This window comes from Lagopus leucura, unplaced genomic scaffold (assembly GCF_019238085.1).
Source record: "Lagopus leucura isolate 7727_CA_CO unplaced genomic scaffold, USGS_WTPT01 Super-Scaffold_73, whole genome shotgun sequence".
Lineage (NCBI taxonomy): Eukaryota > Metazoa > Chordata > Aves > Galliformes > Phasianidae > Lagopus > Lagopus leucura.
Window position 1 is genome coordinate 67,635,305 of NW_024962252.1, and position 27,248 is coordinate 67,662,552.

General features: G+C 35.8%; 1 protein-coding gene across 1 annotated transcript in view; it reads right to left on the reverse strand.

The window, feature by feature from the left end:
• Positions 1 to 27,248, reverse strand: part of RGS7 (regulator of G protein signaling 7) — a 116,421-nt gene that overhangs the window by 14,929 nt on the left and 74,244 nt on the right. The window contains exons 5-12 of the mRNA XM_042881893.1: positions 24,469 to 24,533; positions 22,578 to 22,654; positions 22,358 to 22,439; positions 10,667 to 10,741; positions 9,647 to 9,745; positions 8,837 to 8,898; positions 7,494 to 7,604; positions 6,884 to 7,009 (exon numbers count right to left, since the gene is read on the reverse strand). Coding sequence (XP_042737827.1) covers positions 6,884 to 7,009; positions 7,494 to 7,604; positions 8,837 to 8,898; positions 9,647 to 9,745; positions 10,667 to 10,741; positions 22,358 to 22,439; positions 22,578 to 22,654; positions 24,469 to 24,533 — 697 coding nt within the window. The remainder of the gene's footprint in view (positions 1 to 6,883; positions 7,010 to 7,493; positions 7,605 to 8,836; positions 8,899 to 9,646; positions 9,746 to 10,666; positions 10,742 to 22,357; positions 22,440 to 22,577; positions 22,655 to 24,468; positions 24,534 to 27,248) is intronic.

A 27,248-nucleotide genomic window follows, 5' to 3' on the forward strand; every position in this document is an offset into this window, starting at 1 on the left:
GACAGCTAATTTAGGTGGACCTTTAAAATGTGGTTCAATCCTGCTTAAAACATAAAATCAAACTGAAATCTCCTAGCTTTGTCCAAGAGTGAATGGTTGGAGAGAGGAATTGTGGATGGGTGTTCAGGTAAATGAAATAATACCACACTAAGTCCAAGTGATATTATAGTTACTGCAACAAATCATAAGAGACAGTAAAGCACTTTAAAGAAAAACTTAGAGTATTCCTATTATGACACATTCTTCAGTTGAGATAATTTACCTTCTGGGCAGCAATTAATCCTTCAGTTCTGTTTCAAAACTGCTTTATAGTGTGCTGGATGGAAGGAGCCCGTGCTCATGGTTTCCAAGCCACTAGAGTCAGTGTCACAATACCGAGCTGACTATTTTAGGCACTTCTGCACCTTCCAGTTGCATGGTATTTACACACAGCCTCTCAGCCTGTTAATCCCATAAAATTCTCCAAGAGATAAAGAAGTAATATTGTCCCAGTTTCGCAAATACATTAATAATGTACAGTGTTTTCTCCAAGGTCACAGAGTCTGTGCCAACACAGAAAAAAACTTTAGTTTCAAATATTCTGAGTAGAACCACTTATCTGTGTGATCTGCAATATGAATTGAAAACAGTTCTGCACAAAGCCCACAGATATATTCTGGGAATCTGACGGCAATGCAGTATGTATAAAGGCCTCATAACTCAAGTTTTAAAACGGCACAGCTCAGAAACTTTAACTCAGTTCACTCTGTCAAATTTGGGCAACCTACTTTGGTTTCCTTAAGCTACTTTTAATATTTGCATCTAAAAGTGCATATCCTGCAGCGCCAACCCCTTTATATGCATCTTCTGGGACTGACTGATTACTCATGTGTATCAAAGTCAGGTAAGGAACAGAAAAATGAAAGAGAAGGATGTTCTTTGTAAACATACATTTTCTATCACCCTGCAGACAGCCTGAGTATCTAGCTCAAAGCTGTCACATTCTTGTCTGTTCCTTTATATGACTGCCAGTATCTCTGGAAGTCACTACAAGTATGCCTTAGGATGCTATTTTCTTTCTCAAGTGAACTGTTTCCATACAGTAGGTTATATTCAATTATGGGAAAACAGATGGGAGATAAATTGGACTTCTTTGAGTAAACAAGAAGCTTCCAGTATGGAACAGCAAGGTTGCATAGATACATTCTTAGAGGCTCAACATCAGATTTTCAATAAATTAATTTTATCCCACCCTTCTAACATTAGCATTTAAAAGCTCTATTGGAAATACAAGGCTCTAAATATAGAAAACACTTTAAAAGCATGAAGAAAATGCTGATTTCTGCAGCATGCTCCATCTAAGAAGCTTATTCACAGCCAAAACCAAGTTCACTAATTTAATCTACTTTTCAATTTCTTAATCTATGTTTAAGAAAAAAGGCTTACCCTCCTCCCACATAAGAGTTAAAGTCAAATATGCAAAATTAGGAAAAGCCAAAAATGAGGCTGCTACCTCTTGCATTTTCTAAAATAACATTTCTGAGTATCACATGGCTATCAAAAGCACAGATTATTGAAGGAAGTGGAAATGGATTCTGCAAGATCTCAGCAGAGGCCTCATAAAGATGCACCTGTCTGCTTTTATACCTCTGCCTTGCGGGCTGTGATTAGAGCAAGGTAAAACTCCAGTAGCAAAGGGTATGTCTGCAACAGTAAATACACGAAAGGGGAAGAGAGGATAGAGGGAATTCCAAGTGCATTTTCTGGACAAATCTATGCACAGACTTGGTTCTACATTTCACAGAAGGAACTAGAGCTTTGTTTCTTTCCTTGAATGAAACTTGAAAATCCTGTTCATGTAGGTTAGCTTCAGTCATGGAGACCCTTGCTAGAGGATGCTCAGTACCATTTGAATAGACAGTCTGAGGGTCAGGGTATAAACCTTGCTGCTTTGCTCATCCCAGCATTTAGGCTGTGTCATACTGGGTCACAAGCCAGATGTATGGCTGAGTGAGAGTGTGTAGCATGAGAATTGTACCTCCAGCCACATAACATGATAGGACACATGTTGAAAGACATCTGGGGCTTACGTCCTCCAGCTGGAAAACTTTCAAAGTGTGGGTGGCCGAGCCAGATAAATAGCACAGCTGCATCCCAGCTTCTGTCCCATTAACTGACCTAAATGACTGAGGCAGCCAACAGCAGATCCCAGATTAAGCTAATCAGTTATATTTAGCACATAGCAACATAAAAACACAGACAGAGGAAAAAAGCTGCAGTGATTCTCAACAAATGTGCGAGAATTAAGCAACACTGAGAAAGCAAGGTGGGTTTTCCATGGGCTTTGCAACCCATGTATGTGTCACAACAGGTCAGAGACAGACCTCAGCACTTTCAGCAAGACATTAACAAATTGCATTGAGAAAAACAGCTAGCATTTTTTTCTGGCTGCATGAAAGATTACTTTTTGACTCCTAGAAACCACCTGCTTGCCAAATACAACTTCAAACTTCAAATATAGTAGCACAAGAGTTCTTCAAAAAAATGGGAGGGAATTAAATCTGGCAACTAGTGTCTTCTGATCTGCAGAAATTACAATATTTTGGGGACTTGGGAGTTTACACTTCTGACTGAAACAGAAGTAAAGCACAGGTAATTTCAGCCTCAAAGATTACATTTTGGCCACATTAGCACTTAGAACAAGGTCTCATAATCAACGGTATGAGTTATAAACACTAGCAGTACCTCAAAGAAAGTAGCTACCAGTGCTTCTGTTCAGATTTGCTACACTATCAAGTACAGTTGATTGTTCATCATACCTTTATAACTTCCCTGTTAGTGAAGACTGATCATCAAAAACAAAGAACGACAAAAGAAGAAACAAGCTGGATTAAGAAAAAGAACTTTGCTTCTTGCACCATTTTCCCCCTAGTGCTCTAGAAAAGTACTGTCATGCTGTAATTAAAAAAATTACCAGTACCCTGGAGTAAATAAAACATAAAATTAAGCACTATGACTGAAACAATTTGTGGGCAAAAATTACACATTTTGGTAATACTTTTTAATTCATTTATTTTATAGGACATAATCACAGCCTCTATTTCCAGTGTAGAACATTTTTACAGCAATTTAGGAGTCCATGATAAAAATTTCACACAATCTCAGCTTGCAGAGGTCTGAGCACATCCAACTTCATCAGGAGAAAACACTTAAAGAAAACTTAATTTAACTGATTTCTCAGTCCCTTTCCTTTCTCTGAACAGACAGAACTCAGTGCCTCTTTTCCTTAACTAGTTCATTCAATATGGAAGATAGTAAATGAGGGTCAAAGGAAAGGGCAACAGGTCCAGTGGCTTTTGCTTCTGTGTATCAGGGAAGACGCTCTGTCACTGTCCTCCATTCATTAACCTGTGAGGCTTTTGCAACTTTGGAGATCACCCCTACTGCAGTACTGCATCATAGACTGTGACAGGTTTTCAGATTGGCAGCACTGAAATTATTTAGATCTTCCAATCGTTGGTAAATCCTACAAAACAACCACGTAGGAGCAAACGTACAGTTCACACGAATGCTATTTTTCCAAAAAATTCTGCAGCATGAAGACAAAAGAAGGGTAGGGAGAGGAATGGAAATTTTCTACAGAGGTGAAGAAATTCAGTTTCCAGGTGCCATGTTTCCGTAAGATTCATTTCACTAGGTTACTCTTTGAAAATCTCCTTTCCCATGCTTGAACTGCCTTGCAACTGAACTCAGTAGCACTGGATCATGCCAAAACTGAAATCTCATGAATTCTGAATATTGGTCACCATGTTTGTAATACGCAGTGGGAATTTTTATAAATTATCCAAACTTCAGCTGTTTGCTCTCTTGTAGTGAACTGTATGCAAAGTGATGCATTCAAAACAGCTGCATGATAAGGAGAGATTACAACTCGTAGATATGTTAGGTGAATGAAGAATCCATTCTGGCTGTTAGTAAAACTCAATCACACTGCAATTAAGCTGCCATGCTGATAAACCTTATCAGGCTTTCTGAAGAGCTCACTGCTAAATGATCAAGCAGAACTAGATTCATGAGATGGCTTACAGTTTTACTCAATATCTCCCTCAGAAGGAGCATTCCTTTGCTACCCTTCACAACACCCCTGGAGAGGGAAATACTATTAATTCCAATTTATGGGCAAAGAAAGAAAAACAACAGAGAGGGACAGAAAAAAAGAAGTGAGTTCTGATTGCATTCCCCTTGATTCACAGAATCACAGAATCACCCGGGTTGGAAGGGACCTCAAGGATCATGTAGTTCCAACCCCTCTGCCTAGCAGGGCCACCAAACATACACATTTAGATCAGGACATACACATTTAGATCAGATTGCACAGTTCTTAGTTTTAACTCATGACTCAAGTTTCTTTATCCCTGTTCTGTTTCTCAAAACGCAATCTATATCCTCTAAGACTCAGGTTCTCAGCCAGTTTAGGCACTCTCAGTTCAAGTCAATGAAACAGTAATACTGGGACATTTAACTACTTAGACAATTACACTTGAATACAAATGGTGTATATGGTAGACTTAACAACTGATTCACATTTCGGGCTTTTGTGATTATTTGTTTTGAAGTGAGGTATAAGAATTCTAATCAATTAGATTATCTGTAGTGTTTGAGTATCTCTTGTACTGTACTGGGTAACTTGAATCCACAGTCCCAGCTGTATTACCTCCCTTGAGTTTAATGGCACTTACTGATTATGACTGTAGAAGGATAAGATCTAGCTACTGACTTGAATTCACACTGTTGCAGTAGGAAGATGTGAATGGAAATAAACATTTTGTTCAAGGTGGCTGTCAAATTCAAAAATAAGAAAAAACAAATTGCTGTAGTGAGGTTAATAACTGAGCAAACGAACAGGTAGTCTTTTAAATTTAAGGTTTTTCTAATAATAACGCTTGAAACCACCATGCCCCAAATGCTGTTAATTTCTCTTAGTGTGACCTGTAATATTTTTATTCTCATATACAATGAGCCTTACAAATTCATGCTTTGTAACCTGATTTTACTGTTTGAGCTTAACTGTGGATTGATTTCCCCAGTTTGAGAACGCATAAATATAATTCAGAGCTTGTGAGACAGTTTTCAGTTAATATCACAGAAAGCCCCTTTAAAGTAAGAATTTGATCCTCTGCCCGATTCTTCCCAATGAAGCCTTTAAGCTCATATTCACTGCTGCTGTTAGGTATTTTATAATACCAATGTAAAAATCTAGAGAGATGGAAGAGAAGATGGCATGTCAAGGAATCAGCTCTGAACAAATTTCTCTAGTGTATTTTTCTGGATCAGTCACTTGCAGTTTGCCTGTGGTTAGTGTTGTAAATAGGATTAGAGAAAAGAGCTGGGGATTATGTGGGTAACACTGTAGTTGGCAGAGAGACAAATGAATCACAGAAACACACTGAAACTGCAGTACATACCAGGCTGGATAGGTTTATGTTTGAACAGCTGCTCTGCGTAAGGAATTGCCAGGATGTTTTGTGAGTGAAAAAATGATTTTTTCCCTCTTTAGGTATCATGCTGAGTTCATCACTGGATTTGTTAATTAACAAAAAATCTTTATATGTAACTAATGAACTTATCAGCATGGAAATCAGGCTATATTTCCATGTTTGAGCTATATTTCCAGAGAGGTAAAGTCAAAAAAAGTCATTTGGGAAATATAAGGTATAGAGTACACAATATATACTTGTGATGCAAAGTTCAAAGTATGAACATGGTCAGCAACTTAGAGAAATCCATCTCTAGTTATTCCGCAGTTAATCCTAAATTAACAACAAGGAGGTTTGTGCAATTACTGAGCATTTAAGGAACCAACGCCACAAAGTGCTAAATGCCTCTTGTAAAATGCTATGTAAAGGTAACTCTAATGCTATGTAAAGGAAAAGGAAAGGTTATACTGCACCGCTTAGGACTAAGTGCAGGCACACACACACACAAAAATGAGGTTCAGGAATTTTCTAAGTTTTGTAATGTAAGTAAATAGGATTTTATATTCCTTATGCTATTGGTGAATGAGAAGTGGTACAGATGACATTTGACAAGATGGAACATAGAGAAAATAGTGGCATACATGCTTACGTGCTATATACAGTCTGACTCATCAGTCGAAATACTGCTATTGGTTCCTCTGAAGTAATCCCTACCATAAGACTTCCTCAGAACAGCAATACTAGATATGCTGAAAGCCAATGGATGGAATACTATTTCTTTAAGTCAAAGAATATTTCTCTTGAAATATTTGGAATAGTACTTTGAATAATCTTTTTGAAATAATACTGCTTATATACATGTGTGATTTAAGATTCATACACTAAAAACAAGTTTGCATTTTGCAATTAGTAAGGAATTTGAAAGGTGAACATCACATTACTTCTGTGTCTGATCCATATGATCTTCGTGGAGCTTTTCAAGAGACCAAGAATCCACATAAACAGGACCAACAGTGAAAGTTTTAACTTTTATTTCTAAATACTTTATCTATTTTAACAAATTTTCTTTAAAACTTTACTTTTTTCATAAAAACAAACATAATAAAAGCTACTGAATAGGTTTTAAGTGGGTCAGTGTTTTAATGCTGTATAATAGAATGAGCTGAGAGAAAGTCTTTTATGTGGGTATTTGGACCAAAAGTTGAATATGAATAGGAGACCATTTCATGCGAGTCTCTGCTAATTATATTAGTTTTTGTCTCAACCTAAATATAAAAACCGGCAGCAATCCACATGAATTGACTCCAAAGCATAAGACACAAGATAACTTTTGATGGGATTGAAATCAAGAAAGAATATGTCATCCAAAAATATTAATAAGAAAATAAGAAGTATCTTAGGAGCTACTAAAACATAAAGTATTTCACCTTAAATTTTCTGAACTGAATTCAGACTCCAGAAACTTGAGAAATTGCTCTCTTCCCACAGGGTCTTTCAAAGCTTCATCCATGCCAAATCCCCATCGTTTCACCCTCTGCTGTCCTGGCTCTTTGCTACAGGAAAGGAAGCAATAAAACCCACAATCAGCAATACTTCAGTGTTTTAGTGCTCTATGTACAGAATATAGCAGATAAAGTCCTAGAGCTCAGCCAGAAATTTCTCACTTTCCAGATTGCTCACATCAGTGCAAAGTTCAGCAATGAGTAACCAGGCTGTTATTGCTCAGACAGGATGAAGATAAAATGCATTCACTTTTGCAGAAGAAAAAGGACTTCCAACTAGCAAATGTTACCAGATTTCAAAAAGTCATGTTTTTTTTCCCCACACTGGAATCCTATAGACTGGTTACAGTAACTTTACATAGATTTATTAATCCATAGCTCTTCACATCTTCTGAAGCTAGAAAGACCAAAAGGATATTGCATTTACTTTTGCTTCAGTATTTTCCTTCAATGCCTCTTTCTGCCTGAAACTTTCACATTTCAAGAGAAGCCTGCTAAGCACCCTTCACCCAAAAGACAAAGGAAAAATATATACCTTGCCTCCAGCTCCCAGAAAGTGGTGTCATCAGATATCCAAGGGTTTGAGGGATCAGGGGGCACAAGAAAAGGATCATATTCCAAATACTGCTCTGTATAAGCTAATAGACTAGGAAAACAAGAGCATCAAACATTTGTCATGTCAGGAGGAGAGAAAACCTTATTGTGTTATCCAGTCATGAAGCTACTGTGCCTCAACCAAACCGCTGTAACCAGGTACGTGTACATTCCAAAACAACCTACAAGCTCAAGCTAAAATATGTTTGCTATGCTTTAAAAAAATTAATGATTCCATTAACACTGAACTTGTGGATCCTTGAAGAAAGAGCGTGCTTCGAGGCTTTCTTACCAAGAGCTGAAATAAAATAAATTACAAACTTTCCTAATATGTCCAAAAATATCCCCAAAAACCACAAAGTTGTTTTTTTCAAAAAAACTTCAGGGTTCATGAATAGGTCTGAATCCCATGAACAAACCAAAAACTTCTTTATGTTGTGTTCTGTTACTTTACGTCTCCCATGTTCTAATTCCCACTTTCTTTTTGCCTAATAATTATTGAAAATCATTGAAAAGTGAGGAAAAATATTACTTCTTGTTGTTTACTGCTTACAGTGTACTTAGTCCATAATCACTACTGTTCAGCAAGCAGAACACAATGCATGTGAATACATAAATATGTATATATAAGCAAACACATGTGGACACACCTATATGATAGGATGAAGACGTGTTTGGTTTTATTTCCTTCAGTTGATCTTATGCAGCTTAATCTTTCTGCAGTTTTCACTTTATCCATGTACTTCATGATCCGTAAGATACAGCAGACATTTTCTTTACCTAAACTGAAGGTGAACTTTCTAAAGAGCCTTTTTGAATGGTTTGGTGTTTAGCCCCTTACTTGCATATTTTCTTCCAACTTGGAAAGAGATTCCTGCTGGTGTTATGTGCTCTTGTTGGATGTAAGCTCAGAGCCATGTTGCTCAAGCTGAGAGCTCATCACCCAGCAAGCTCTATCAATCAGATCCCTTGCTTTGTCAGTGATTACCCTTTCGAAATATCAAACTATAACCCCAGACCTATTTCTAGTTAGCCTCCCTGTCAATGCAAGGGGAAACTTGAGAACACTTGGTCAGAGGCCACTACAGTGACTTGAATTTATCAGGAATATCTGGGCCATCTTTTATCAGAAAAAAAAAATCATACCTCACACTTAAACTCTCTTCAGTTATTTCTGTGACATGAGTTCTCTTGCCTCTCTTTCTTTCAAGCTATTTCATGCTGACATTTTCCAAATAGTTATCAGTCTAATTGAAAAAACAGAAGATGTGACAATATACTTACCTCTCTGCAACTTTTGACATTTTTAATCGATGTCTGTCTAATTGCATTTGCCAGTGTTTAATCTGTGAGAAAGGAAAGCAGAGTGTTATGAGTAATTCATTGCTTGGCTCTATTTCCATAACTTTTTTATTAGGGCTGTAATTTACCCTGGGGCACAGAAAAGAAGTATATCTGAAATAAAACAACACTTCATCAGTGTAGTTCTAAAATAAATGGAATATTCCATCAAAGAGAAAGATTATATAGAGGAAAAAAAAAAAGAAAGAAAAAAGACCCATTGTAACATGTAACATTTTTCCCTACAGGTTCATCAAAAGAAATTCAATTAGCCTTTTTTAGATTTTTGAAGAAAGCTACTAACTCTTCAGACATTTGCCTTCTCCCATTTCTAATGACTCAGGAAAGACTAATGAAATATTAACAACAGATAAATGTGTGAACCCATAAATGCACACAATGAAAGGTTAGTGTGCCCCCATAGCTCAAATCAAAGTGGTGAAAGGAAGAGTGATTGAGGAGTGTAATACTAAAGGAGCTAATGGGCTGAGCTATGCAAAGAACCCACCAACTGGACTGTTTCTAACTGCCTTCAACTGTTTCATCTGAGATATAAAGCATGTCACATTTTGTCTCATTAATTTTAATAGAAATTACATACCTAAGTCCATATACATGGTGCAAGGAAAAGGTCTACTAAGCAATTCACAGATCTACTCTGAACATACCTCCCATGTAGGACAATTTTTGGTTTACTACCTACTTTCCTAAAAAGTTCATTTAAAAATAAATGCTTGTAGTTATTTTTCAAACCTCTTGGTGTAGTTCATCTTCTGTAGGAGGCTTAGACTCTGGTACTGGTGTGTGAGTAGGGCTGTGACTTCGGATGTCATTTTGTAAGCCATAGACAGACTACGCAAAAAATACGGAACAATGAGAGTTGCTTTTAAACAACATTTCCTACATAAACCCACAGTACATAACTGGGATAAAGTGCTCAAGACTTTATTCCAGATCACCAGCTTCTAAAGAAGCTGTAAATAAATCATGTGCTCACATAAAAGTTTGTTGCTATGTATCAATAAATTGTACAAAAAAAACACAATTTCCTAAAGTCACTGAACATCAACTTGTATTTTGTCTCTATATTAATGACACAGCAAACATGGAGGATGACACTGAAAGACAGCTATTAGAATAAGGTCAGTGGGAAAAACTAGTCAGTTGGAAAATAATATAGTTTCCTTTTGAAGACACTAAAATATACCCCAAAAGGCAAACTTAAAGTTGGACTCAGTCTACATTATGATAAAGAGGATTCGATAGAAAATATTGTTTCATTCCACCTATATGTCCCTAGAGAACAAAAAACAGTTTGTATCAGGATACTAGTGCAGATGAAGCTTAGTTTGTCCAGTTTTTGTACATCTGTTTGATGCAAAATTGTAAAATAGAGGCAACCTTTTCATTAAAGGTAGCACAAGAAGCACTACTGTTATAGTTTACACTGCATTTTTTCATTTATTTTTCCTTAACTAATAACATAAACATTTTCATTTATTCAAACTACTGAACAACATGAATAACATAAGCAAAAAAAAAAAATTATTTTCATAATCTCTGGGTATTCCTCCAAACACTTTCTTATGTGACAGCATTTACTTAGTATTAGAAAATTCGTAAATAGTAATTAATTTAAGACCTTATTAAGTAACAAAATATGTTCATGTACTCATTCCTTGCAGCAGTAATAAAAAATATTTTAATAAACTACAGAACTTCTTGCAATAAATTACCTCCATTTCCTGCTTCTTATATAATTGCAGTACTTACCTTTCTTGTTTTATGTGGATTTCTCATTCTTGAAGACTTTTTTATATCCACTTCAGTAGTGTTTACACATCCAGGCTATTCAAAGAAAAAGAAAGGAAAGAACTAGTTTCTTTTAATTCATCTTTCATAATTTTCTTTAAGTACTAAACTCCCTGTAGAAGTCCATTTTTTATTCATTTCTGGAAGCAACTAAAAATTGTTATCCTCTCAGGTGAGTTTTACCTATTGATTTTAAAGGGATTAGATATCCCACTGGGAGTGAGAAGTAAAAAATCTATTCTCTAGTGAGAGTACACGTGTTAGTGAAAATAGGTTGTCTTGTTTTACTTTTAGTGGAATTTGGAATTTACTTGCCAAAGTGGAATTATTATCACACTAATGGCAAAATCACCAGGACTGCTCTAAAAGTAATGCCTCCTGTTTTATTACGTTGGCTCATGATATCAGAGGTGGGTGTTGATGGTATGACCAAGTTGACCAAGTCCAAGTTGAACCCTCCCACCAACATTCTATTACATGTAAATAGTTGCCATGTGACAGACAGCAGAAGAGGGGCAGTCTGATGTGGAAATACAAATGAAGCAAAGATGCGTCACTGAATTCCTTCATACAGAAAAAATGCCATTCTTGGATCTTCATCAATGCATGCTGAACATTTATGGAGATCAAACAGTGGTTGTAAGCACAGTGAGGTGGCAGGTGGTGTTTTTCAGCACTGGCAACAGCAACAGTTGCTCACCTCTGTTGGCAAGCAAGCTCTTGTTCAGTGCTGGTGAAAATGCATAGCTAATGGTGGTGATTACATGGAAAAACAGTGTTTTGTAGCTGAGAATTTGCTCTACATAATTATTGTTATTGTGCTCTTTTTATCCGTTGTAGTTTCTATGGAAATAAATAGGAGACATTACTTTCAGAGCAACCTACATGTCTCCTCATCATTCTGCAAAATGCTTGATAAGGTGCAGGTGTAAATCTTCACAGAAAAAAAACTTTTACATCTTTCTTATATTGACAGTCAAGAAACAAATACATTTCATTAAACAGGACAATGGTACTTTATCTCCAGAAACCTATTTCAAATAACAGCTTTTAAATTAAATTTAATTTAAAATTAAAATAAGTTAAATTGAATGATTTTAAATGCAGTATTTTTAAAAAATTACACTTTTTAAACTGTAAATATTACAATGATATGTATTTTATTCATATTACATTTCAAGAATAAACAGTTCCTCATTACAAAGAATATACATAGGTACTGGGATAATATCAAGACTGGATCTGTGTAATGTACCAGGAATACTATTTTATTGCAGAATTTGCATGCAAATGCATTCTTATTCTGTAGGATTTGCACAGAGCATTAATAACCCATTTTCTGAGACATTTTTTTTCCATTAAAATATAATGTCCATAAAATTTAACATTATCTGTGTTACATAAGAGGAATTGTATAAGTCCATTGCAGGGTACATTTGAAATGTTGTGGGTTTATTTCTTTTTCCTACAGCAATCAATACACTGTCTTCAGCACTGCTCTTCTCTGCAGATCTGTTAGCAATAAATTCTTTCACACTATTTTCTAATGTTATTACCACTGAAACAGCTCACCTGGTGGCTTTCCAAAGTAGGGAAGGACAGTGATTTAACAATATTTTGACTCTGTGAGCGTTGCTAGATTAACCAATGATTAGACTGTCAAGAATCACATCTCACTATTATATCTACACTGTTGTAGTTGGGTTGGTATTATTTAGGGGAAATAAAGCTCTACCCAAAGACATTTTCATCTTTTAATTATGTAATAAAGAAATAAAATATAACAAACAACATTTTTTTCACCACAGTAGCATTTCTTCTATTTAGCAACAGAAGTTAATTTGAGTACTAAATCTCAGAATGGCTTGTAACTCTCAAACTCAACAATAGGTTGAAAAGTACAAAATTCCGCATGACAATCAATTTAAAGGCTGAAAGCAATTTCATAGGACAGTATACTGAGATACAAAGTTAAAAAGAAAACATTTCATCTACTTCAGGATTATGGCAGCAGCTGGCCATGAAGACTCGAGCTTTTAACAGTATTTCAGCCCCTGAAAGCAGCTATTTGAATAGCAGGCACACTTACATAAGGTACAAACTGTTATAGGTTTTTTTTTAGTCTTCAGTTATGGTTTGTTAAAAACATGTCTTAAAACAAAACAAAACATAAAACTCATCGGAGGCGTCTTGTTTTGAAAGATTTCAAGTCCACTAGCAATGAATTGGCATAACCAGATCTAGCACTTTGACCAGGTAACTTACAAGTTCTGCAGACCGATGAAAATAAGAAATTCTGGGGAACTTGTAGGATTGGAAGAAGGGCAATGCCTGCACTGTTTAGAAGGAAAGCCAATCCAATACTGAACTTCTACAGCATCTGGTAGAATCTTACTGAAAGCTGGCTGTTTACAACCTCTTGGGGTGATGTTATGTTGCTGTGGCACAGCAGAAGCAGCACCAGAATGATATAGGCAGGAAAATCAGTAAGCTTCACTGAGCAGGGGAAGGCAGTGAAAGGCATTATCACAGTACTATCACAAGTCAGGGTAACAGGGGCTCAGCACATATGTCACCACTACAGAGTGTTTTCATTATGTGATTCAAATTACAGCACCTAAAAGATTCAGGATCATAATTCATACTTTATTCTCAATTAAAGAATATTTATTAAATTGATTCTTGACATGAGTTTTCTTGTTTCTGTGGTGCTGCCACAGTTCATCTGTCAGTATTTAAGAATAAATACCAAACATATTTTCAATTCAAACAAAAATAAAAGGTTGCCTCATTTGAACATCTTGCCAAAGTGATTCAGAGTCTTTGCTGGAAAACCTTTGCTTTGCTGGACAATGTTTCATTTTATTCACATGCCCCTATTAACATAATAAGTATGTCTTTCAATACAATTACATCCAGCTGTGTTTTGTGTTGTTTTTCAACTGGGCTACCATAGTTAAAATAGTGAGATGCCTGTCATAGTCCTCGGCTGCAAGACTCCCATTTAGCGTGCAATATATAATTTCCATACTAATACCATAAATAGTTTTCAAACAGACTTACTGGAAGAATTGAAGCCTATTATATAAAAGTAAATAGAACGCTTATTTCTTTCAGGACTAATATACTATATGAAAACAGTCCCCCACAGTCACAAACACATAGGAAGTTCTTGTGACCTTGCTGAAATTGTCATTCAGCAAGATCATAACCAGGATAGAATTAGGCCCTTATCTGATATTAAATAAGATGTCTGAAATACTAACACATATTTAAAGGAATCTGATTTTATTTTCATCCATCAGCTGACACACTCTCAAAGTATAAATGACACTGTTAATATACACAGAATCGCTGAGGTTGGAAAGGACCTCAAGAGATTGTTGAGTCCAACCTCCCTGCTAAGGCAAGGTTCCCTATAACGGGTTGCACAGGTAGGCATCCAGATGGGTCATGAATATCTCCATAGAAGGAGACTCCACATCCTCTCTGGGCAACCTGTTCCAGTGCTCCATCACCCTTCCCGTAAATAAGTTCTTTTGCATGCTTTTATGGAACTCCCTATGTTCACATTTTAGGCCACTGCTGTTTGTCCTATCACTACACACCACCAAGAAGAGCCTGGCCTCATCCATTTACCTCCCACCTCCCTGTAGATTCCTATAAACACTAATTAGATCCCTCCTCAGTCTTCTAATCCCCAGGCTAACAGACCAATGACAATAAATCCAGTGCTGAATTGAACAGATACAGATAAATATTTAAAAACAAAACAATAAAAGCCAGAACACATATGGAAGATTTATTTATCCCTACTTCAGTTATTGAACAATCACATTAGTATGAATCCCTGTCGACACTACTTTACTACTTTCTATTGATACTGTCTAGGAGGCTACATGGTAGGAATCCACTAAGAAACACAGCAGAAGGATGAAGCTTCTCTTGCTTTGCATCCCACGGCTGGTGGAGTGGAAGACTTTATGTGAATCTGACTATAGACAACATTTGAACAAAAACACTCGAGGGTATGTTTAGTTAAAAAATGTACAAATTGCTACGGTCATCTTTATACGTAACAAACTCTGTATGATCTACTTGTAATGCTGGTAAGTGCAAAATCTTAATAAATAAATAAATAAATAAATAAATAAATAAATAAATAGAGATACTGTCTTTTTTCTTAAAGAGTATGGCAACTTAACTGTAAATCTACTTAACTCTTCTAAACCAGAAGCTTCCTTGTATCTGATACAAATAAAACGTACAAAACGTATGTGGGAAAGGATAACTTCATCCATTGCAATAGGGTGGGAATTGCCTGCCTGTGTTGCTGCTCTGTAGAAGCTGAGGTAGAAGTTAAGTATAAGTCAGCAGAGTGCCCTTGCAGCCGTAGAGGTTAATCACACATCCAGCTGAATTAGCAACAGCACAACCAGCAGGCAAAGGAAGGGGTTAACTCTTTTGCTTAGCATCTTGAGAATAATATATCTGGAATCCCAAGACCAGTTTTGGGCCTCGCAGACAACGCAAGATATAAATTCAAAATGGAAAAATCTGGTGAAGGAATAGCAAGATGATCAGGAGGCTGAACATACGACAGACAAAGAGAGGGTGAGGGAATCAGACTTATTTGTCATTCAAAAGAGGACAGCTAACTGCTGTCTTCTGATGCCTGAAGGGGGTTTGCAAAGCTGGACTTGTTCCAGACGTGCACCATAAAAGCACGAGAAGCAACAGTCAGAAATGGCAATAAGGGAAAGTGCTGTCAGCTACAAAGGAAATATTCTTCGTAATAGAAAGAAATTGCTTAGAGGGGCTGCAGAATCTCTATTCTTTGTGATTTTCAAAACTTGTGTAAACGAGGGCCTGGACCATTTTATTCAACTTAGCACTGCTATGAGCAGGAGGTTGAAATCAAGGACCTCCAGAGGTCCCTCTCAGCCCATGTTTTTGTGATATAGGCTATAATCTTTACAAAGAGCAGGGAATGAAATAAAAATAATCCACACTGTGGAACGCTCCAGTGAAAAGTTCATGGCAGTGTGAAATTGATCATCCTGTCCTCTGATTTCCTCAACAGCAGAATGGAAAGACAAGACTGGTAGTTGCTTCCTCTGCTCTCTAACAGCCAGCAGTGTGTGTTCTCAACTCATAAAAACTAAGTGTTGACAAGGAAAACTAAATCTCACAGACTCTTCACCTAGAAAAGCATAGGTGATACTTAAAATAATTGCATCCTTTCAATATGCATGCCCATAAATTCAGCATACATTAAAGCAGTAAATGTAAAATTTCCCTGGGTTCCAATGTCAATTCATTTTGAAATAGATTTTTACATTTGTTTTGCAAGCAGGGGACTAACTGGTTAAATGTAATAAAAAATAACAAATTTAATGCTTCAGATTTATGCAATTTAACATGAAGTATCTCAGTTGGAAAAAAAGAGTAAAAAAAGATAGAAGTTAGAGCAAGTCAAATGCACAAATGTAAAGACAATACAGAGGTTGAAAACTTATGAACTGTTTTTAACAGCAGATTATCACAAATATAGGAAGCTTAAAATTTGAAATATCCAAAGTCTCAAATGTCAGTGTTGCTTTCTGCAACTATCTATTATTTCTGTCATGATTTCTGTTACTTTCTTAGGAAAGCAGTCTTCTAAACCTCAGCAGTCACTATTAATATTTCTCACTTCTAAATGAGGGAAATGAAGATAATTAGATAATAATTCTGTGATTCTGTGTGATTCTGTGTAATAAATACTTTGAAGAATATCAGAGTTAAATTTTATCTGTTGTTTTAATATTCCAATTTACTTGTGGAGATAGCTGGACTGTGCATAGTTGAAATTCAAACAAGAATAAGAGGATGAAAGAAGCATGGCAAAGAAAAAAATGCCAGTGGTGCTCAGCTGGAAAAAAATAAATGAGGATAGCCAGAGGAATCCCCAGTTTGACCCTGGGTATGTGGGAAAGTTTATTTTTCTCAGACAACATCTAGCACCAAAGGAGACATTAAAATCCTTTATTGAGCAAGTTGTCAGTAATGGCTAGGAGTGTTTCTCACAGAGAAAAACACAGGCTATTGTATAGGTATAGACATTCTTCTGCAATGCAGCAATTTTTCATTTCCCAGAGATGCAAGTTACTGGAGTATGTGGAACTTGTGAAGACTTATAAGGAAGGGCTGAGATTTTTTTAATATTTTTGCTTTATCTCATTTTACTCTACATTATGCACTTCAGGGTCAATGGGTAAGATGACTTTGCTGTGCAGGAGCACAGCTATTAATGACTTTGATGGTACAATGGAAAGTCTTATAGAAACTCTCCCAGTGTGCTAAGTACAATTGGTCAGCTCTTTTAAAAGTATTTAGAGGAACAGCTTTTATAAGGTCCTGTCAAAGGATGGTTGCTCTCTTTTTAATCCTTTAAAAGAAAATCAAATAGCTGTTTTCCTAATGTTTATTTGATAGCTAACTTTATAACTATTACATCAATCAGCCTCAAATAACTGACAAAAAAAAAATAAATATCCAGTAACCATAAATTAAAGTCCATGGGGACGTTATAGAAATTGCAATAAGTAGATTAGCTTGATTATGACTTTATATACAGATATTACCAAGTTCTTTCAACTCTCTACAACTCCAGACTAAACTTCTCTAAAAGTGTATCACATTTTTCCTAGCTCTTCCCAAGGACTCTTTTCTGTTGTAAGTTAGCTCATCTGGGAAGTACAGTGATGCTTTCCAATTAACACTGATAAATTATATTTAATGTTCAGGAAGAAAATCCCAAGATTTTCTTACAAGTTAAATTCTGTAGCAGTTACGTTTCAAATTAATTCCTGGATGCCTTGCAAATTTGGCACGTAATCAGGAAAAAATTATTAAAACCTGCTTGTTCTACTGAAGTATTTTCCACAATTTCTTCAGCCTTTTAATCATTCATCTTAAAACACCTGTACTATGCTACTAAATACAATCCTTCTGGAACACAGATAGGGTAAATAATTCCAGTATTACGAATTCAGTCTGACACTGAAATAAGTGAATACAATTTGGAAGTGGACTTGCATAGAACAGCCGCAAATTTGTTTATATTCCTTAATTTGAATGTATTTTTAAAACATGATACATCTGACAAGATGCTGGAACTGTCTTTGAAAATAGTGATCTACACTCAAGTAATATTATGGAAACAAATTAGTATTACACAGCTTAGCTGCTAAAACTTGTCTATATCAGCTGATGATGTACAATCTGTTGGCTTTTAATTTCCTAAATACAGCTTTTCATGCTTTCTTATTCATTTATTGAAATGGCATTTCAGGCCTCAGTATATCCAATGTCAAACCTTACTGGATTGGTTCCTACAAAGGAAAGGATCGTCCTGCTAATAATTAATAAAAGCTTTGTTAGGATTAAGTGTTCTCTCCTGTTGAAGATTTTAACAGAGAACTATGCAGGAAGCACAGAGAATTTAAATGCTCAATATATGTCCTCCTTAGTTAATTTCATTTTGAGTTATTACATAATAGAGATATACGGTTACAAATTTCTTTATTAAAGTGAAATGAATGAGTAACAATCCTGATTGTGTCATCCACTGGAAATACACTGATTCAGAAATAATGAATTCTTGATAAACTGCAAATACAGGCATAAGCATAAGTTAAACCTGCTATAGACAAGTCTCTTGTAAAGGACAACTTGCCATTTGTACCAATTAGTAAAATCAATACATGCTTTAGTCAAGGATTTATTTGAAGATAACTATTAAATATATATTATTTGAAGAGTACTATTAAAATGGCAGAAGGCCCCCTGTTCTGCAGTTTAAAATTAATCAAAGCATGAATAAGATTGCAATCAGTGGATAAAAACATAACTAAAAGTTGTCAAGTTCTCTTGTTTAGACAAGAAAAAATGAGGTTCAAAGAGCATCAGATACAGAAGAAATGATCAATTAGTTTGATCAAGCTTTAAATAGCATGTGCAGTACAGTAAAACCAATTGTTTTTAAAAGTAAGAGGTGGGAAGTCACACTCAACCACTCAACAGCAAAGTTAGGGTTGCTTAAAACTTCAGTATCTTTTCCAGTATCTTAAAAAAAAAAAGCACCTGAGCTGCATGAGCTTTCTCTTTATACTTTATACCTGTCCTTTCAAACTACAGCTCAGATCTTTTCCCTGAATAATATCAGGCACAAAAGGAATTTCAGTGGCCTTGCAAGTAAAGGGTTTTCTTGGGACAGGAGAAGAAGAGATACATAGAGATTTTCAAGAAATTTAATATAATAAACTAAGCCTTAAATTTAATCCATATGTGAGCATCTTGAATCGTGACATTTATGCTCACATTCTCATTTCCTTGCTTGTTTAAGATTTAGTACAAAACTGGGTTTTCACTTTAAGAAAATAGGATTTCATCATTTCACTTTTGAAAATAATTCTTATAGTGGTTTCTTTGTCACAGAAAAGACATAATATATAAAATTCATACAAAAGGGATGTTGAGATGTAATTTTTAAAGACTTAAGGCACTTAAAAGTAAACTAGAAACAGTGCTAAAGAGTTCATGACTGGACAGAACTGATATGATTAATTCTTTCTGAAAGCTAATCCAATTTCTGATTGTTCTTAATTTACAACAGGTTGTTTTAGGTTTGTAGTGACTAGTTTTCAGAACCAGATATTACTGTACATAAATAACATAAATTGCATAGATTCAAAATTTTTTAAGCAGTATGAATTTTAATTAAGAATGTGTTAATATGATCTTTGTGAAAAATACAGTATTTGCAATACTAATGCATAAGGAAATCTGTTAAATCTATGTTTTGTACTGCACTTAATAATTCAGCTTATTATCCCAGTTGCTACCAGAATTGAGTCTTACTAAAAACCAGATCATCTCATTTTTCTGCATCTTCCCATTACCTCATCAGTTTTATTTCACAATTCTGAAAATAACACATTGTACAATACATTTATTTTATTACCAGAAATGTGATTATTTGAGGCTGCCAACAGCTGTGTTGGCCGTATTCCCTGACTGTTGGATGGGTAACTCCCTTGCAAAGGTACACAGTGAAACAGGTGCAAAAGGAGACATGATACATCACCAGATAAGTTGGATGGCATAATTTATGTTTCTTTCCTATAGACGTTTAAAAGGTAAAGCAGAGAGAAGTGTTCTGTGGCTGAACAAGTAACTGACCCAGAAAATCTCAAGGTCTGTAGCACATGAAGTGTGAAAAAAAGGACTGTTCCACCTTGGCCAAGTTAAATGCAGTCCTTTGCTAAGTCTTTGAGGCTGATCTTGAAGAACAGGATGGAAAAGTCATTAAAAGCAGAATATAAATGACAAAAAGAAAAAGAAAGGAAAGCCCAGAACAAATAACCACAGTTATCCACTGCATGACCCTGAACACCTGGTAGTATTACCTTTTGGCACAGATACTGAGGATCATGTTCAGACCACATAAATTACAATTTTAAAATATAAACATTTAAAATGAGATCAATGGAAACAGAATCCAGTAAAGAATTTAACAGGGAAAAAAAGATGAAGGTGTGGAATGTGTGACAAGGTCTTAAAGAAATGACAAGGTTGCTTTTTCCTTACTTTTCTACCAGACAACAATGCCATGAAACCCCTAAATCCTGAAATCAGAAGTATTTACAAATGTTATATCATCAGTATATTGGTCTTACAGTCACTTTCGATCTTAACAGAGTTTGCCTAGATTGAGGAAAGCTATGAGTTCTTTTACAAAGGCTTCAATCCAGACATTTAACATTACTTTTCGAAGAAGAACAGCTCAATTTCTTTTCATCTTAGAAGAACCGTCTTCCCTGCATTAGCTGTTTTGTTACTGCTTTTTGACTGAAACCCTAATTCTCCTAATCAATTTTCATTCAATCAGTTCCATAGTCTGCTATTTATAGAAATCTCAAAATTAGGGAAATGCTCTTTCAGGGAAGATGTAAAGAAAAGGAAAGCTCTTAAGATATATTTACTCTGCCAGTACATACACACACACACACAATTAAAAAAAAAAAAGAAAAAAGAAAAAAAAGAAAGAAAGAATATGTTGCTAGGTTTAGCCCAAGTGCCAATGATTTCTTCTCCATTCTTCTATTTATATCTCTATTTATATCATCTCTCAAAGTCAGGAGCCTAGATTGCTGACAGTAAGCCAATCTTTTACCTTTGATATTTCCTAGGTCTATCTACAGCCAGGTTAAAAATCTCAACAAGAGTAGGCAGATTTATCCACAGTTCAGTCAAAGCTCTCAATCAGATTCAATTTCCTCTTGCTCTGATGCCTTTAAATCTCTCGTTATTGTCTGCCCATACCTTAACTCAAACCTTCAACTACTTCTCTTCCAAACATGGAAACAGCATCTCATTCCCAGATTCAAATCCCTTAAATCCATTTCTGCAGCTAAGGTAAATGCTGTATGCTTTTAAACTTCTTATACGCGTAGAAACATTCTGTGTCTCTTCTATTGACAGCTTCCATGACGATCAGGTGGCAGATTGTTTTAATGCCCTCCTTTGTTGTTTAATGCCAGTGACTAGACAATAATGTTTTTGTATCTAATGTCTGCAGACTGAATTTTTCACCGCAAATGATTTTCCCTACTTGACGTTTTAAATCCTACCTAAAAATCCATTTCTTCTACTGCTCTTCCAATACCACTCTACACAAGTGCAAGTTGACCCTGTTGAAGTTCATTATTTTTTCTCTGAAACTTTTTCACCACATCCAGCTCTTCTACAGGCTTCATCAAGCTGACCTTACTTCCTCAAAACAATTACTGACAACATAGCACCAGCTGTTGTTACAGTTTAAGTCATCTAACAACTAGGAATAAAAATGAGTAAGCTTTAGTTCCTTATTTATTAAAATGTCAGTGGAAGATACAGTCTGTATTCTATTTCACTGGCAATTATATCAAAATGTATATGTAGCTTAATGCTACATATGAAAAGCAGATGAAATTCTGTAGTAATGCAAACCAGTGTCATTATTCACTTCTCAAAGATCAATCAGAATTGTTATGACATTTGGTGTTTTCCCTCTATTTTTCACTCTCTGAAGCAGTAGGACTTTTTTTTTTTAAATTTCAGATGGATTTTGAAAGAGAAATCTGACACATCTTGTTAAGACTACAGCTTCCACATATCAAAGCTAACAATAGCTAACCTTTAAGCACATTAAAAAAAAAAAAGAAGAAGAAAATATGACCAGTGAAATTGGAAGGCTTAGCAAGCAAATAATTAGATTAAAATATATTCTGATTTATTTAAAGGCAGTTTTAGATATGATGATAGTTTGGTGGCGTGACTCATACCTTGCAAAACATTTGAGACTGTAATAGTGAAAAAAAGTTACTGTCTGATTCAAGAAATTAGACACAAGAAATCTATTTCCTGAAAACCCTAAACTGTGTGTAATCTTAAAAGCAGTCTTAAATAGCAGAATGATGGAAACTGTTGATATTGGAAATAGGAAGGCAGACCCCATCTCATGCTTTACAAACCTTTTACTTGTTTCCAGACTACCTGAATACCCTGCAGAGACTAATGTTCACCATCAGTCCTGCTTCCAGGCAGCACAACTCCACCAGCACTCACCACTGGCCGGTGCACATCCCAAAATGCTCGCTCCTGGCTGTCAAGAATTTTCCTTTCTATCTTGTCTCTCTTCTTGTCAACTCTGTCATTATTGTGAGATAATTAAAAGAAACTGTGTTAGTGATTTGAAACATAAGAGGTTTCCAATATCTTATTTATCCCCTATTCCCTTTAAAAGCACACACATGCACACACAAAACTCATCTTGAAAGGAACTTACTTTGCTTGTGCTTCAGCTTGCATAAAAATAAACTCCCACTTCCGAGCAAATGCTCGCTGTAGCCTGGCCAAGCTCTCCTGAAAACAGATCACAGTTTTGACAAGTTAGGTAGCAATTTACTGTTTAATAGTTTTTGACTTACCTTTTCCTCCTCCCATGCCTCCCCCCCACAAAGACGTAATGCAAGCCATAGTGTGTACCAGTGTAAATGCACCCTATGATTTAAAGTGTTTGCACAAATCCAAAGAGGATAGAACATTACATCAATCTACTTTTTAATGTCCTCACTATTTTTGCTTTGAAAATTTGATGATAAGAGTGGATGAAATCCTCTAAAAGAACATGGGATTTTTGAAAGATTTCCATGTGCTGGGTGTTGGACTGGGTAATCCTGTAATAATGCAAAACCACATTCTTGTTTTATACCTTCTCATGAAAGGTAACAGAAGAAATTTCCATATTGAATGATCTACATGACAAATTCCATCAGTTGCCTGTATGAGTGACTTGTGTTTGATAATGTTGGCTACATACAAATGTATTTAAAATACAATAATGAGAAAGTAGGAATATTTTTGTAATGTAGGAGTCTCTGAAGCTATCCACAGCTATTCTCATTTCAAAAGAAATACAGACTAAAGTTATTCAGTACTGCATGAGGAATGTATATATATGCTATATTCTACTACTAATAACAGGAAGAAGATTTTCCAAACCTTGAGAAAATTATTTTGGTGGCACTGGAACAGGTTCATGGTCTGTGACAGAGCTTTTCTATCTCTCTCAAGCTTGAGAGGCAGCAGCATGCATTACGATAACGTGGAGAAGAATTATGTACTTAAATTCATCAAGAAAGATCCCAGTTGCCATTGCACATTGTTTTTATTGAGATTAAGTGAAAAAACATCTTTAAACTTCCTAACAAAAAGTGTTGTGTTAATTGTATTTCTATGTATTGCAAAAGTCTCTCAACTAAATTCTTATCAAAAATAAAGATTACAGAGATTGGAAATCTTGTAAATACCAATAAAGGCTCTTATGAATAGTATACTGGAGGTAATTTTTCTATGCAAATATAAAATCATACATACCTCACAGCGCAGTACACTGAAAAGCAAGTTTGTGCCAGAAGAGGCAATGAAGTCTGTCAGCATGACGCTGAGGCTGGAGTATTTGGCATGTTGAGAGGTCTGGCTGACTATCCTACTATCATGTCATAGTAACACAGCTGGACAGCTTTCAGTGCAGAGACAGAACTGTGCATGAATCTTATGTTGACACATTCATGAAAAATTCAGGAACTTTAGGGGGAATAGGGATGGAATCCAACCTATCTCCTTGGTCAGTGCCTTCCTCCTCACCTAATCAAACTCCTTCCTCCTACTGCTCTTCCTAGCCCCAATTACCTTGCTTTCTTGCCTGGGGCAGAGCATGACATTTATAGTGGGAAGTGCTTCTACTCTAGCAGTCTTTGCCCATAGTATAACTGATGAGATGTAAGCTCAAGTGCCAGCAACACTTTTAAGAATGAGATTCATATCTCTATAGCTACTAAACGCTTCTCAAATCATTGTCAGAGACTTTTCATTCAAGTCTTTACACTATGTAGAGTACAATTTCTTTCAAACACGAGGTGTATGTGGGATTTGCAAGCAGCTGTTTCTGATCCTTGCATGATGATCCAGTATTAGAGACAAGCCAAAATGTCAACTCTTGCCCAGCCAGCCTTTGCTACTGCCTCTCAAACACCTTTTATTACTCCTGAGCAATGTCAAACCCACATGCTGGCAAAATTTGTATAACTACAGAATGCCCACAGTTCTCACACTTATCATTATTTTACATGCTAATTAAGAACAGCAAAGAAATTTACTTTTCCTCAGGTACTTACAGCTTCATAGTCTGCTAGCTCTAGCCTTGCTTTATTTTGCATTGTCCGCTTGCAGAGGTAAACCGCTGAAACAGAATAAAAATCATACAGGATTTGCTACTGTCTCACAAACACAGCAGACCAGAAATCTAGAGCCTTCATCTATACTTTATTGCTCGCCCTCTTTTTCGTTTTGAATTCTTCAGTTCTGAAAAGCTTTAGATGCGGGATCAACGCTACAAGTAATGTAACTGAAATTACAGGTCAGATACAAAGGTTCATTAAATAATTATAAAATCTGCTTTATGTAATAGATGTCACATACAAAATGCACGAGATACTTGCAGTGAATTTATTTCATGGCAAATTAAAGACAAAATGGCAAAAACATCTTTAACTGTGTGTGCATTCCTCAGGAAATATAAAAAATTGTGTACATAAACTTTTAATTAAAAATTGATTAAAAAAAAAAATTCAAGTATCATACAGGACAGTCTGCAATGACTTCCATTTAAAACAAGATTAGATCAAAAAATGAAAAAGGAGAAGCTTGTATTAGATACAAAATCTTTCATTCTTTTCTAAAACCAAAATCATTCAGCAGATCTTTTCTGCCTCCACTTCATCCTGACTGAACAGAATAGTAAAATGGAACTAAATACTGAAAACATGAAAATGAAAGTTAAGGCTACACAGACAGCACAGTTGTTTCTATTTGAATAAAAGCTTGATTCTTACTTCTTCAGTCTCTATATTCTTTACAAATGAAGCATATTTCCAACAGATTTATTTACTTCCCATCACCCCAAAAGCATTACACAGGATGCCCCAACAGAAAGATAAGGAGGGAACTACAATTCCTTCTGCTAAGGTCTGGCAGCGGTGTCTACCCACATCACTACTTCTGAGCACATTCTCACATACAACATGGGAGAATCTTTTGATCAGTGCAGGTAAGAAAACCTTAACAGTGGTCTCTGTGATCAGCAAAATGAGCCAATGGTTCTGCTAGGAATAGGCAATTACTCCTACTAGCTTCTCCACTACAGGTCACAAAGAGAAATAACTGCATATAGGAACATCATTCCTGCAATCTCTAGGAAGAAGGAACTGTTTGTTTTGTATTTAGCTTTGATTTTTAAGGTAATCACAGAGTCACAGAGTCACAGAATTGTAGGGGTTGGAAGGGACCTCCAGAGATCATCGAGTCCAACCCCCCTGCCAAAGCAGGTTCCCTACACCAGGTCACCAATTACATATAAATTTTACAACTCTGAAGGAAATATATTTATGTCAAACAAATCACTTGCAAATGCATGGAAACCCCCACTGATGGATGTTATTTTGGTGCAATTGATGACAAGCACTTCTCATAACTCCAGCAGCAGCTACAAGTGTTACTTGACATAAGATGAAGTTGTTTGATACAGTTTTTTGTCTATTTTTTCCTCATTTAATATACATTGCCTAGCCTATTTTCTTTCACACTTTTTTAATTCCTTTAAGAAGCAATGTCCACTTCCTCTGTTTGTTATACTCCTGCATTCTCTCTGGTTCCAGTGCAATTTCTTTGTCTTCAATACGTACGGATGCAAATACACTAATCACACATCCAGTACAGCAAGCAAAGAATTTCTATAGCCTCTGTTTCCATACGTTTTAATAGTACTATACAATTACACTATTGCATTGGAACACATAATGAAATGTCACAAAAAGATTAAATGAATTCTGGACCCTTTGTAGTGAGGATGTATTCACAGCGCTAGAAAAATAAAAAGGACAAAGATGGTCTTTAATATTTAACTCCTCTGATAGTGAAACATTTTTCCCCCTTTTCCTTCAAAATAGGTTATTTTTCTGAACGTGAAAAAACATTCTTAAAATCCCTGAAAATATCATCAATAAAATGTATACATACAGTGTATATTTAATAGAAATGTGTAGACAGTTCTAAGAATTCCAGAAGTTGTCCATTCCAACCATTTTAACAGAAACAAAACAAACTCTCTACTCTCTGCTCTCTGCACTTGCTTATCTTCTTCTAAGTCATATTTTCATGTTCCCCATTATAGGCACCTTTAATTAGCTTAGCACTTCCTTGAATCCCCTTGTGGATAAATTTTGGGATTGGCATCTCCTCCTACTTTCAACAAAAGTCACTGCTGTACAGGCAGCCAACTGTCCACCTTTCTGCCAGAGGAGGCTTCAATAGAAGAGGCATCTTCAGATCACAGAGTACTCAGAGCTGGCAAGACAACCACTAGGTCACCAGGAGCAGATGTGGACAGAAGAATTAGCTTTCTGGATTCTTAATATAATACTGTGCCTGAGAAAATCCTTGTCTTCACTATGTGAGCATACCACAGAATATTTCCTGCAGTTCTCTTAATTATCCTTTTTGCTTCAACACCTTGGCAAAGAGTCCTTATAAGAACACTTGTTTCTCGTCATGTACATAGTTAGCCAAGTCATGTTCATCCCCTAGACATTTTTCTCCAGAAAAAGAATTTCTCTACTATCCAGATCACCTCCCTTTTGGGAATATAAAAGTTATAATATTGATGGTTTGGAATATTCCTAATAAGGATTTAGTTACCTGGGAAATCACTAATGCAGAACAAAATAGTCCTCAAGAACATTCCTACTCCGTGACTCAATATACCATCATTGCGGTGTGCTAACAATTCATCCTTATAAAAGTGCATGTTTGAGGATCTTTTTAAGAGCTACTGTAGACAGAAGAGAAGTGGGCAGCAGCTCAGGAATTTGAGTTCATTAGTTCACAGTCTTGCCAATAC